General features: G+C 39.8%; 1 protein-coding gene across 1 annotated transcript in view; it reads left to right on the forward strand.

Moving 5' to 3' along the window:
- The window catches only part of LOC106528751 (whirlin), a gene marked incomplete in the record, with an annotated part of 22,854 nt that overhangs the window by 5,244 nt on the left and 3,646 nt on the right, over positions 1–13,964 (forward strand). The window contains 3 exon segments of the mRNA XM_014023997.1: positions 4,579–5,281; positions 8,897–9,072; positions 11,675–11,803. Coding sequence (XP_013879451.1) covers positions 4,579–5,281; positions 8,897–9,072; positions 11,675–11,803 — 1,008 coding nt within the window.

Genomic DNA, 13,964 nt, shown 5'->3' on the forward strand with positions numbered 1-13,964 from the left:
GTGTGTGTGTGTGTGTGTGTGTGTGTGTGTGTGTGTATTTTCACATATCATTTTTTTCTTTCTCTCACTGAGAGCAGAACAGCTATTTTAGTGGCACGTCTTCTTTATAATGATGTGTCACTTCAGTCCACATCCATCCACAGAGACCTCATTCTGCCSGAGATGTCTGCTTCAAATACAGTTCAGACTCTGAGGACAGTAACTAGATTTAAACGTGTGGGTTGTTGTTGTTGTTKTTTTTACCTGGTCAAATATCCAGCCAGAGTTCTGCCAGACGCTTGTTGATAACTTCACAAAGCAAGTGGTCAAGGTGTTGACTCYAAATTTATTTTGAACTTTTTGTATTCCACAAAAACAGGTGCTCCATATTTTCTTTTTTAGTCCCTGAAGTTGTGAATGCATCCCACCCTGGACAAAGACAGGTCCAGTCATTCAAAGTTTAGAATAATTATGATGTTCGAGGCTGTAAACTCCTGACCAAAACTGTTTCTATGTTTCTGTGATTAATGTCACAGCTGCCACTGAAAGGGCAAAATATATCATAAAACAATTAACACATTTTATGGAAACACTCAGGAAGAAATTATTTAATTTACAACTGATTGACTTTTGGGGTCAATTTAATAATCAGCCAGCTAACAATCATGATTATAACTAAACCATTTATATAGATTTAGAGCTAATATGCATTAGCTTAGCATTATTCCAATATACAACCCCCTGCAAAAAATTATGGAATCACCAGCCTCGGAGGATGTTCATTCAGTTGTTTAGTTTTGTTTTGTCTGTGATCTGCTTCTTTTCTACAAAATTAAAGTAATTTCAAATGGCAACTTCTGGCTTTAAAAAAACACTGAAAGAAATCAAGAAAAAAATGTGGCAGTCAGTAACAGTTACTTTTTTTGGCCAAGCAGAGGGAAAAAAATTGTGGAATTACGCAATTCTGAGGAAAAAAATATGGAATCATTAAAAACAAACAAAAGAACACTCCAACATTTCACTAGTAGTTTGTTGCACCACCTCTGACTTTTCTAACAGCTGCAGTCTCTGAGGCATGGACTTAATGAGTGACAAACAGTATTCATCAATCTGGCTCCAACTTTCTCTGATTGCTGTTGTCAGATCAGCTTTGCAGGTTGGAGTTTTGTCATGGACCATTTTTTTCAACTTCCATCAAAGATTGGGTTGAGATCCAGTTCATTTGCAGACCATGACATTGACCTTMTKTGTCTTTTTTTCAAGGAATGTTTTCACAGTTTTTGCTCTACGGCAGTATGCATTATCATCTTATAAAATGATTTCATCATCCCCAAACATCTGTTCAATTGAAGGGATAAGAAAAGAGTCCAAAATGTCAATGTAAACTTGTGCATTGATAGAAGAATGAACCACAGTCATCTCCCCAGGGCCTTTGTCTGACATGCAGTACCATATCATCAAGGACTGTGGAAATTTGGTTGTTTTCTTCAGGCAGTCCTCTTCATAAATCTCACTGGAACGGCACCAAACAAAGTTCCAGCATCATCACCTTGTCCAATGCAGATTGACAATTTATCACTGAATATGACTTTCATCCAGTCATCCACAGTCCACGATTACTTTTCTTTAGCCCATTGTAACCTTGTTTTTTTCTGTTTAGGTTTTAATGATGGCTTTCATTAAGCTTTTCTGTATGTAAATGCCATTTCCTTTAGGCCAGGGATGTCAAACTCCTGCCCTCGAGGGCCGCTATCCTGCATGTTTTAGAGGTTTTCTTGCTCCAACACACCAGATTTTGATCGCTGGGTAATTAACAGGCTTCTGCCCAATTTGAAGAGTTAATTCAATCACTGAATCAGGTGTGTTGGAGCTGGAAAACCTCTAAAACATGCAGGATAGCGGCCCTCGAGGACTGGAGTTTGACACCCCTGCTTTAGGCGGTTTCTTACAGTTGGGTCACAGACGTTAACTCCAGCTTCCTCCCTCATTTGTTTTGTTGTGCATTTTCTGTTTTGTAGCCATATTGCTTTAAGTTTTCTGCCTTGACTCTTTGATGTCTTCCTTGGTCTACCAGTATATGTTTGCCTTTAACAACCTTCCCATGTTGTTTGTGTTTGGTCCATATTTTAGACACAGCTGACTGAACAACCAACGTCTTTTGCAACATTGCGTGATGATTTACCCTCTTTTAAGAGTTTGATAATYCTCTCCTTTGTTTCAATTGACATCTCTTGTTTTGGTAAAGGTAAAGGTGCTAATATTGGTCATCAGTGTATGTTCCCATACAATGACAAAATTTGTGCTCTGCATTGAACCCATCCACACCCAAGTGGAGCAACAGGTAGCCATGTGAGGTGCCCAGGGAGCAGTGGGTTGGGGGTCTTGCTCAAGGACACCATGGCATGTGGGCATGGCGGGGAGTCGAACCTGTGACCTTCGGGTCCCAAAGCCAGCTGCTCTACCACTACACCACACCCATCATGATTCATGCCAGTCCACTTGGTGCAACAGCTCTCCAAGGTGTGATCACAGCAGATCTAATTTGAGGCAGGTGTTGGTTTTGGGAATGAAAATCGACAGGGTGRTTCCATATTTTTCCCCTCTCCTTGGTCTAAAAAAATGACCATTACTGACTACCACATTTGTTTTTCTTGATTTATTTTAGTGTTTCTTACAGCCAGAAAGTTGCCATTTGAAATGACTTTAGTTTCATGTCTGTGATCTGCTTTTTTTTCTACAAAATTAAACAAATGAATGACCATCCCCCGGGGCCAGCGATTCCATTATTTTAGCCAGGGGTTGTATTAATAGACGAGAGTGATTCACAGTGATACTTCCAGCTTTATACATTTCTCAAAATTTAAACAGACAAAAAGCTGTCTGATAACAAAATATCTTGTGGACCCACTGGACAAGTTTTAATGACCTCATTGTAAACAACCCATTTCAAGATGTCTGCCATAGCTAGTTGATCTTAGTCACCATAAATCTTTCTGTCACTTTTAAAGATATTGAGCTAAAGTTGAAGTAGCTGAGAGTCATCCTTTACAAATTTAATAGGGTGTTATCACCGCTCACATTACAACAAGAGATTATGACCAAAAGACTTTGAACTCTCTCAGCATGCGGTTTTTGTTTAAAACTCCACCATGAGTACAGCATAATGTCTTTGATGTTTGTTTTGTTTTTATTCTGAAACTCTGCTGAAGATGAACCTAAGGGTTCAAACTCAGAGATTATCTAGGTTAAGCTATGGCCTCAGTTTGTAAACATTTTTATTTAAACCTCCTCATACTGTATGAATAATAAAAACAGGCCACATGTTCTCTTATGTGGAAGTAATTATAGGAATATTTCCCATAAAATATCTCTGATTGGGCAGTCCTCCAGATCCATGGTCCATTTAAGCAGCAGCTTTAAATAATTTAACAGTCTCATCAGTTGTTCTGTGGCCCAAAGCTCGTCCATCTGGCATCAGCATTAAGTGGACCAACACATGTTTATACCTGTACTGAAAGTCCCGTCACTCTCTCAGGCTGATGGTTCTAGAATAGAAAAAGACCAGAGGCCTCATGAATTAATGGCTATACGCACGAAAAGTTGTGTGTGTGAGATTTCACACACGTCGGGATGTATCAAAACGAACAATGTGTGAGATGTGTGTAAATCTACACACACATTTTATTTGTAATGAGAATGTACAGACAGCATGGTCCACATATCAAACCACAAAATACTGAAACTCACCTGAATACTCAGAAATTGGACTTGGTTTTCTGAATTTATGGGGTATGTAAACACTAGTTGTTTTGAGTTTGAGTTTRTATAGGTTTAAATCTGAAGGATGAAACTGAACCACAAATAACCTCAGACAATGTAACACTCATAAAACAAAAGAAACAACCTCACTGCACTGTAAACTGTACAGGTTTTATACACTTGTTACCTGTAGATGTAAACATGTCAGTGACAGCACGCCTGCGAGGCGCACACGCAGCTGAGGAGAATAAAGCTAGTAAAGCTAGCAGTACCTGATGTCGATGTTTGTCGTTGGATGATGACATCATCCTGGTTAGCTAGCACTAACCTTGGCTAACGCTTTTAACACTGAAGATTGTATTTGTACCTGTGGTCTGGAAGTTTGAAGTGCAGCTCAGACAACTGCAAGTTTGATGTTTTGTAGGGAAGAGTTAGCAGGGTTAGCGGTTCCTACTGTCTCAGAATGATGACATCATAGTAAGACCCGAGCACTAATGGCAAAGGCTGTGTTCCATTCTGAAATACTTAATGTAAACTTCAACATTTAAGATTTAACTTTCACACTTAGATTGACACATAACAGTTATAACAAATGGAGCAGGCTGCTGCCAGCACACAGAGCAAGCTTGAGTCTAAAAACATCTCACAGAAGAGTGTCAAACTACTGCAGGGGTTTACACAGATATTTAACTTCAATATTTTTTTATCAAATTCTTGAATTTAAWGACAAGGTTTTGAATTTTATTTTGTTAAGAAGGAATGAAACCTTCAGGAAAAGGTTCAGAGAGAGTAAATGCACTTATTGTTTTAGATTTTTATATTTCTTTCTTTTCTCTCCAGGATGAGATGAGGGCTCCAAATGAATCTCCTCCATGCTTCAGAGCTGCTCCGTACAAGACCCAGAACCTGGTGACCAGAGAGAACGAACTGAACCTGAAGCCTTCGGCCCGACTTGTGCAGCCCACATCCAGTCTGCTCTTCACAGGGCTGACTCGGCTGCAGCAGGACTGCCCCCACAAGTCCCCCACACATGTCTCTGCCACCCACTCCCCCCCGACAACATCTGGTCAGCACCCCTGTGCTGGTGCCAGACACCACACCTCCCTTAATGCCCTTCATCACACATGCCAGAGCTCCTCACAGCTTTCTGACCACCCCCAGTTCACTCAACATATCCACCATCATGCTGCTCACCAAAACCGACCCAGTTCTGGACACCACACTTGTCCAGGCTTCTTACACCATCGGGACTCGTCTCCATCTGCCAGACCTGAGGCTTTGGCTAAATTTTCCTCCAGATCAAGCTCCTAYGAAAAGTCTTCTGTCTTCTCAAAATCTGCATCCTCATCAAAGGCAGGGTCTCCAATGCCGTCCCCTCACCTATCACCCCATCCTTCACCATGTCCCTCTCCATGCCCATCTCTCATCACGCCTGCTGCTTCGTCCTGCAGTCCTGACCRGCCCTGCTCACCTGCACTCAGCCAGAAAATCATTATAACGGATATGAACCGTCTGTCTGCAGAGTCCAGACAACCACAAAGAGGTACACAGTTAGTGTGATGGTGTAGAATCATTTTGTGTGCGTAGTGTTAAAAATAAATTGTGATAACCACATAACTTGACTAGAGCCATGTGTGCTGATATTGGTGACAGGCTGTGGTAGTTATTTTGAAATGGGGTGACTCCAGAAATACAGCCATTGGTTATGTCCTGAGTGTTTGGATAGACATTTCTACTGTGGTTCAAGAGATACACAAGACCAGTCGTCCCAAGCCCTGGTAAATGTTGAGGGAAGAGCATCCTTTATCAAACTTTTTGTCAAAAACAAAACAAAACGTAAGTTAATCTAAATCAGTGGTTCCCAACCTTTTTAGACTTGTGTACCACCTGAGCCATTTTGTCTTACCACTAGTACCCCTTCAGTCAAACGTAATGATGGTTCTCCAAAACTATAATGTACTACAACTGATTATTCAATGAAACGTATTTATTTAACCCTCTAGAGCAGTGGTTCCCAAACTTTTTATCTTCTGACCCACAAAATATYCATGGCAAAAACTTGTGACCCCAAATATTACTGGTCTGAGTACACAAGCTTCGTTAATAACCCTAAAAACACAGGCTTTTTGACAATCTAAACAGCTTATACACAAATATAAATACTTATTTATACTTATTTTGTGTTTTTGTAATAATTAGGGAAAATATTACATCAGCAATTATTTTATTACCCTTTAAATTGATTTCTGGAGATTATCCAAGGTGCTTCATGACCCATAATTGGGTCCCAAGCCCAACTTTGGCAACCAAAGTGCAGCGGTTCCCAAACTTTTCAGCTTTTGACCCACAAAATAACAGTAGCAGAGACCTGTGCCCCCAGCTATTTTTGGATGATAAACATTTTATCAGGTCAACAAAACATGGGCATAGTAATAATATTTTTATACTACATTTATCCATTTTAAATATGCTAACCTCACTCCTTTGTAACAACTAAGGCAAAAGTGTAATTAATTCAGAAAATCTTTTCAGGACCCCACCTTGATGTTTCAGGACCCCACTTTGGGTCCCGACCCCAACTTTGGGAAATACTGCTCTAGAACATTTAATTCTCAGGCATTTTATTATTTTCAACTCAAATTAAACAAAGATAAATGTGTTGCCTTGAAAGTGAACATGTAATTAAATAAATAAACCAGGTAATGGCAGGTGMAGGAAGCAGCAGAGTCCAAAATACATCAAATACCCCAAATGAGCAAATTCCTTGAGATTCCGCGTTTTATAAATGATTCCATTTTGTGTCAATTTTGTGCATTTTCTGCATTGCAGAACTCATAGGGCCCTACAAATCTCAGTCCTATTTTTATTTTTTTATTTTTTTACACACCTGGGAAATTTTTCCACGTATCCCCTGTAATATGCTCACGTACCCCTGGTTGGGAATCCCTGATCTAAATGACACCATGCTGGATGTTGAGGCCCAGGTTTGACCACCACTGGGGCTGTTGACAAACGTTGCTGGTGGACATTATTCTACTTAAGACCACGAGGAGGGAAATGTGTCAGGAGACAGAAAGAGGAGAGGAAAGTCAAGAGTGTAGAACTTATACATGTCAAACCCTTCAGATGTTTAACCGTACCTTAACCCTCAAAAATCTATAGTTTTCTCTAAAAATCCATTTCACTCAGGTAATACCACAGGGGTTTAGAGTGGACTGTTGGCAGCGGGGTGAGGATGTGGGGACAGAGGAGCAGGGAGGGAAGACGAGGAAGTGGTATACATTTTTCCTTACAGCAGGGGCGTCAAAGCTTTACCTGGTGTTTCCTGCATATGAACAGCATTTTAACACATCTTTTTATAAACACTGAAAAGTACTACATATTTGACTGACTAAATGTGTAATAAATAAAACAGAACTACTATTAAAAGTAAAGTAAGAAAGCTTTACTCACTGTTGAGTTGTGGTGAATAGCTGCTTTCTTGATTTCTGAACTCTCCCAGTTTCTGACAAAGAATTCCCATTTATCATTGGAGATATAGTTTATGCTCAGTATTAGCTTTAAAACAGCTTATTTTGAGACATTAATACAGGACTGYATCTAAATCAGGACAATAATCCTTCACCTTTTACATTTGCTTATTTTGTTGTGGGACTTGAATTTGACACATCTTACAGCTTGCCGACTCTGAGACTAATCAATGGTTATACGCACGTTTTTTGTTTGTAATCTATAAGATTTTTTCTATATGTCTTTGTTCATGCAAACTGGGAGAAAATCWGTGTAATTCATGGRCAATCTGTACGACTTGACACGTGATGACTGAGAGCTGCTGACATGATGCAGAAGACTCACAGCATAGGGACAGGGTTTAAGATGTTTTACCACAAAGATGGTCCTGAAGGAGGAGTTTACAAAGAACGTAGTAAAGGGTCTGAATGTAGATGCAGAACAGGGGTGTCCAGTCTAGAAGCCTATTGCACAAAACTAGGATRAGGGGTTAATCTGGGATTTTGGCGCAAACCTGAATTAGTTAAGCCTTGAATCGTTGCACAGGAAAGAAAGCACTTATATTTCCATGGGTTTAAGGTTTAAAATGGAATTATTTAATCTGTTAATGTTTCTGAGCAGTAGACAGTCACTTTACTGAAACCATGAACGTGCATTAACCCTACACCATTTACAGTTGCTTGAATGAGCCGCCCTGATTAAAGGGCTCGACACGGGCAGCGACAAACTACAGCGATTAACGGCTGTCATCGCAGCCAGGGTGAAACCCGACACATGGGACGCGATAGCGATCGCAGCACTGCGAATCGCGCTCTCAGGTCGCTTGTCTTCACAAAATTTGATTGGTTCTTGACTCTGAAGGCGGGTGTGCATTACGGACGTGTAAAATAAATAAATCTTGCGATGCTAATGATATTGAAAACAAACACACATCAAGATACAGTTTTATGAGGAAAAACTTACCATAAACTTCACCCTGGTGCCAATAAATTCCCACAAAGCTTTTTAGTAATCACTTGGTGAAAGTGTTAGCTAACTGCAGTGTGTAGCATACTCTCTTCTCATTGGTCAGTCAATGAAACCCTCGCTGATTGGTTGTACGCTAAGTGACAGCGACAAAAGTTGAACATTTTTCAACTTTCATATGTCGCGTCGCAAGCTCGCGTGTGCACGTCTACGTGTACGAGCGCAAAATTTCACATGCACTATTTTTGCAGGTCGCTTAGCTGGAGGAGGGCAAGCGATAGTCGCCTCACTGCACAGGCTCCATAGGAAATGAATGGAGAGCGAGCGACGTCGCCTCCCGTGTGTCGAGCCCTTAAGCGTGGCTTGTTAGAGCAACAGATTACAGCTGTTGAAAAGTTGAAGGCTTGTTCAAGCTCAGCTTACAGCTCATGTCCTAACTAATGCAGTGACCGCATTACCTGTTCCAGATCTGCTGAAACCTGTTAATCACCCATTCATTCAGGTGTGTTGGAGCAGAGAAAAATGTAAAACTTGCAGGCTAGAGGCCCTCGAGCACCAGGATTGGACACTACTGATGTAGATGAAGTGATATGATATATTTTTTCATGTTAAACAGTCAATAGCTCAAAAATGAACTGTGACTCTCTCTAGGAATACTCTAACATTCTTGTATTCCTTGTAGGAGCTCCACTGTCTCAGCTGTCAGACAGTGGACAGACTCTGAGTGAAGATAGTGGAGTGGACATAGCAGAATCAGGAGGCCTTTGTAAAGATGGCAGCCCTCGACCAAACAAGAACAGGCTTTGTCTTCTGGAACAGCAAGGGCCCTATGCACCTTTTTCAGGGGCCACCATACCAGTGAGTCCTCCGCTCTGTTAATATGTAGCACATAGTTTTTTCCTTTATTATCTAAAAGTTTGTACCAAAGTAGTTCTTTGTAATCACTTTGTGATTTCTCCACTGAAATAGTTTTCTGTTGTCCTTCTAATCTGTAGAAAGCTCAACATAAATACATTAAAATTCATACAAAGTAAAATCTGAATAAATATGCAGGTTCACATTATGTGATACAGTCATGGGTTAAAGAGAAAAAAAACTTTTAATTGAAATATTTTTCCTAATGGCCACTACCCCACCACCACACGCACAAGTACTTTATACTCTTAAAGCTGCTGTGTAATTTGACTAAGGGCATGTTATTATCCTCCAAACATTATTCACTGTGTACATGTCCTTAGTCAAAATACACACTGACAGAGTTGGGGCTGCCAYGCACCGGCACCACCGGACCCTCTGACCACCATCAGTAGGCAAGGCAGGTGAAGTATCTTGCCCAAGGACACAACGACTGAAACAGCTGGATGGGGGATTGAACTGGCAACCTTCCGGTTCCAGGACGACTCTCCTAACCACTGCACCACAACCATCTGCAGATGAAAAAAAGTCACTGAACTATGTGAGATTTCTCGTTCTCACACTAGTCAATCATGAATTTGATCCGTTCTTCGTGTTTATTCTGAAAGTCTTCATGTTGGTGAAGGCATCAGTAGGCCAGGTGAATCTCAGTGTGATCTTTCTGTAAATAACATTAGCATATTCCAGCAGAGGGGAGAACACATTASCAAAACATTTTTGCAACTATAGAGCAAGACAAAGCATCACAAAGGAGAGGAGCAGGATTAGCAGAAYTGTCATTGTTTTCCTTCACTCATCCTTGTTTTTATTACACTCAACAGAGTGACAGACACAGCCTGTCTGTGCTTTACAGAGGTTCAGGTAGTAAAATCTGCGTTGTTCTACCGTTTCCTGTGTCAGGATATGGAAATGCTTCATGTTAGCTGTTTTTCACACTTCCATGTGCATCCTCCTAAATTAACTTGTGTATTATTGACTTTAATCAGCCTGGCAGGCTTCAAGAATCATACACTGGTCCAAATATTTAGATTTGATGCCTATTAAGTCTCAAGGCTGACCTGCTTATGGATCAGACTTCCTTCTCAACAATAACATAAAATAATGTGCAATAAATTTAATAATACTGCTGCTGCTGGTTACACTCTTCTCCACTGAGCAAGATCTATTCTCAACAATGTGAAATATTCATATTCATGTCCTGTAACTGAACATCACATCCCTGTGGTTTACTTTTTTATATTCTAGATTTTTATAATGTATGCATATGTTTATTTTAGAAGTGTCAAATCTGCAAAAAGAGAAAAAAATACATTTGAGTCTCATTTTAATAAAGATGTATTTCCAAGAACCAAAACAGGACAATGAATACAGTAGTAAGTCTTTTTAAAACGTTTTTTACACTCTCTTAACTCTCACAATAAGAGCCTACACGTGTAAAAATCAAATGTAAGAGTCTGCCACAGAATTTTGTTTTTCACTGAAAAGGAGTCGCTCTTCAGTCTCATTGTACRTTCTGTATTATGACAGTAAAGACACTTCTATTTGTTTCCATGCAAGACATCAAGAAGTTTGTTCTCAGAAAGTTACGACAAAATTTACATCTTTTTATTTTCGCAAAACCTCCGAAATACGATGTCGTATTAGGGACATTTTGAAGATTAAAAAAAGAGGAATAAATCTTCACCAAAGTATTAATTTCTGAAATTTTTAAGAAAAAAAGGAGGAAATTCTCTAATGTGAAAAAGTTGTAAATTTGCTGGAAAAAACTTTTGATTTTTAAAAGATTTAATTAAAATATTAAATCTTTTCTGACATTGTAAAATCGGGAATTTACAAGAAAAAAGCTATTCTATCAGAAAATAACTGAATTTTTCACAAATGGCTAAAGGGCGATTCCACCTGTTTTACTACGTTGAGCCTCTTTAATCTGCTGTAGTTTAAAAACTGATTTGTGAAACTTCAGTGTGTGAGCAGGTGAATGATTGAAGTGTAAAGTGYTTTGGAGTCAGTATGGACTTGATAAAGTCATTTACCATCGATGCACAGCTGCTCTGTGGATACAGACTTTTTATACATTATTTTTTGAATTGAATGAGGATGAGCAGAAAGGTTTACTGCAGTTTTTCTTGGTCAAACACACCCTCTCTTTCATATAAATGTTACCAACAAATACTTCCACATCTGACATAATAACCCCAAGTAGACCCTTTTCATCCTAGCTGTAAACTGCAGATGAAAACAGAAAAACTAATTAGAAATTGCCCACAGCTGTGCAAATTATTTTCTTCTGGAATGCTTCATAAAACAGCACCCAACACACCACCACACTTGGGACCACATGGGATGATTCGCAAATAAGGAAGGAAGGAAGGAAGGAAGGGATAACAGAAAGCAAGACAAACAAATAAAAAGAAAATAAAAACACTGCAGGGAAAGCATGAGAATCTGAACCAGAATCATCAAAGAAATAGAAAAACAAAATGCACTGACTCAGTAACAAAAATCCTACCACTGTCTGACCTCCTTTCATTGGGTCTTCCAACAGATGAACTCACCCAGTCCAGCCCCCTGTGCTGTCTTAGTACGGGTTGTAAAAAATGCCAACACSCTGGGAATTGCAATAGAGGGCGGAGCGAATACACGCCAACCTTTGCCACGCATTGTCACCATTCAGGTAAGACGTGGGATGGGTCTTTCTGTCTCACTTGGTAAAAATGCATTTTTTTTTAGCTGTTAAATACATTTTGTTGTGTATGGAGTCTCTGCAGAAAAGTTAAATGTAGTCTCTCCTGGTGCTACAAAGATATTTTGTATTCTGTTTGGATCATATTTTACAACCTCTTCAGTTTTTYTCTATGATGTTTTCATTTTCATTTAATTTGATTTTCATTTATTTTTAATTTAATTCACTCAATAATAAATATGAATAGTTCATATAACAACTAAAAAAATAACGAATAAAAAAGAAGAAAGAAGTAAAGAACTGTAAATTAAAAGTCGGTCCTCAAGGGCCGGTGTCTTTGCTGACATACTGAGGAAGCCTACTAATTAAACAGTGCTTAGGTTCAGCTGTGTTGAACCAAGGCAGCACCTAAAACATGCAGGACACCGACCCTCAAGGACCAACTTTGGACACCACTGCTCTACATAGTTGTACTTCTCCTATAGAGAATGGGAAACTACGTCATGATGCATTCCCATTAAACTGCTGGARGAAGTGAGACTCACATGTCTTACTGCACATGCCTGATCAGGAAATCTGTGATCCACCTGATGGGTCTAGTAAACAAACCATGAACGTGCATTAATCCTAAAACAATTAATGCTGCTTGAATGAACCACCCTGTTTAAGCGTGGCTTGTTAGAGCAATTACAGCTGTTGACAAGTTGAAGGCTTGTTCAAGCTCAGTTTACAGCTCATATCCTGAATTTAGAAATCTGACTTTAGTGAAATGAGCCTCTGGTGTTAAGAGCACGTCTGAACATTATTGTGTTTGTTATGGACAATCCATGACGAGCACAGAAGTCCAATAACAAAACCCTGTTTTTCTTTTTTTAATAATCTTGTTAACATGAAAAGTTTTCTTTATGTCAAGGTCTTACCAAGTGATCAAACTGTACTGGTAGATTATTAATTATTATTAATCTGAGGAAATCCAAACTAAAATTTAGYATTTTTTAAAACTTATTTTTAGATGTTTAGACTAGGGCTGTGAAATTATTTGAGTTACTGTAACTCTGATTAATTTTAGTGCTGCATGGGTATAGATTAAAAATTTTAATCTTGATTAAAATTTACAATCACTTTACTCTGGCTGAATATGCAGGTTTGTACAATGCACTCAGTGCATGCCAGGTCATGTTTGTAAATGAGATGTGGTTCTCAAACAGTTTACCTGGATAAATAAAGGTTAAATAAACAAAATAAACAAAACTCCATGTGTAACACATTATGTACAGTTTTTTTTGTCTTCTTATGGCTTATTTTATTTTATTTAGTTAGTTTTCTATTAAGTTTAAGATTAATCATGATTAATCGTGATTAATTCACAGCTACCTTGGAATGAATAGATTAAAAGTTTTAATCATTTGACAGCCCTAGTTTAGACATAAGCAGCGGTGTTTCACTTCATCTCTTATGATTCATAATTAACCATTACACTGCAGGGAAGAAGTGAGACTCACGTGTCTTACAGGGTCTTGTTCATGAATCAGGGAAGAATAGAGCGGGAGATCGGCAGGTGGATTGGTGTTGCGTCTGCAGTGATGCGGGCGTTGTACCGGTCTGTTGTGGTGAAGCGAGAGCTGAGCCAGAAGGCAAAGCTCTTGATTTACCGGTCGGTCTACATTCCTACCCTCATCTATGATCACGAGCTTTGGGTAGTGACCGAAAAAACGAGATCGCAGATACAAGCGGCTGAAATGAGTTTCCTCTGCAGGGTGTCTGGGCTCTCCCTTAGAGACAGGGTGAGAAGCTCGGTCATCCAGGAGGGACTCAGAGTAGAGCTGCTGCTCCTCCACGTCGAGAGGAGCCAGTTGAGGTGGTTCATCTGGTCAGGATGCCTTCTGGACGCCTCCCCGGTGAGGTGTTCTGGGTACGTCCCACTGGGAGGAGACCCCGTGGAAGACCCAGGACACGCTGGAGGAACTATGTTTCTCAGCTGGTCTGGGAACACCTTGGGATTCCCCAAGTGGCTGGAGAGAGGGAAGTTTGGGTCTCTCTGCTTAGGCTGCTGCACCGGATGGATGGATGGATGGATGGATGGATGGATGGATGGATGGATGGATGGATGGATGGATGGATGGATGGATGGATGGATGGATGGATGGATATT

The sequence above is a fragment of the Austrofundulus limnaeus genome, unplaced genomic scaffold (assembly GCF_001266775.1).
Source record: "Austrofundulus limnaeus strain Quisiro unplaced genomic scaffold, Austrofundulus_limnaeus-1.0 Scaffold402, whole genome shotgun sequence".
NCBI lineage: Eukaryota > Metazoa > Chordata > Actinopteri > Cyprinodontiformes > Rivulidae > Austrofundulus > Austrofundulus limnaeus.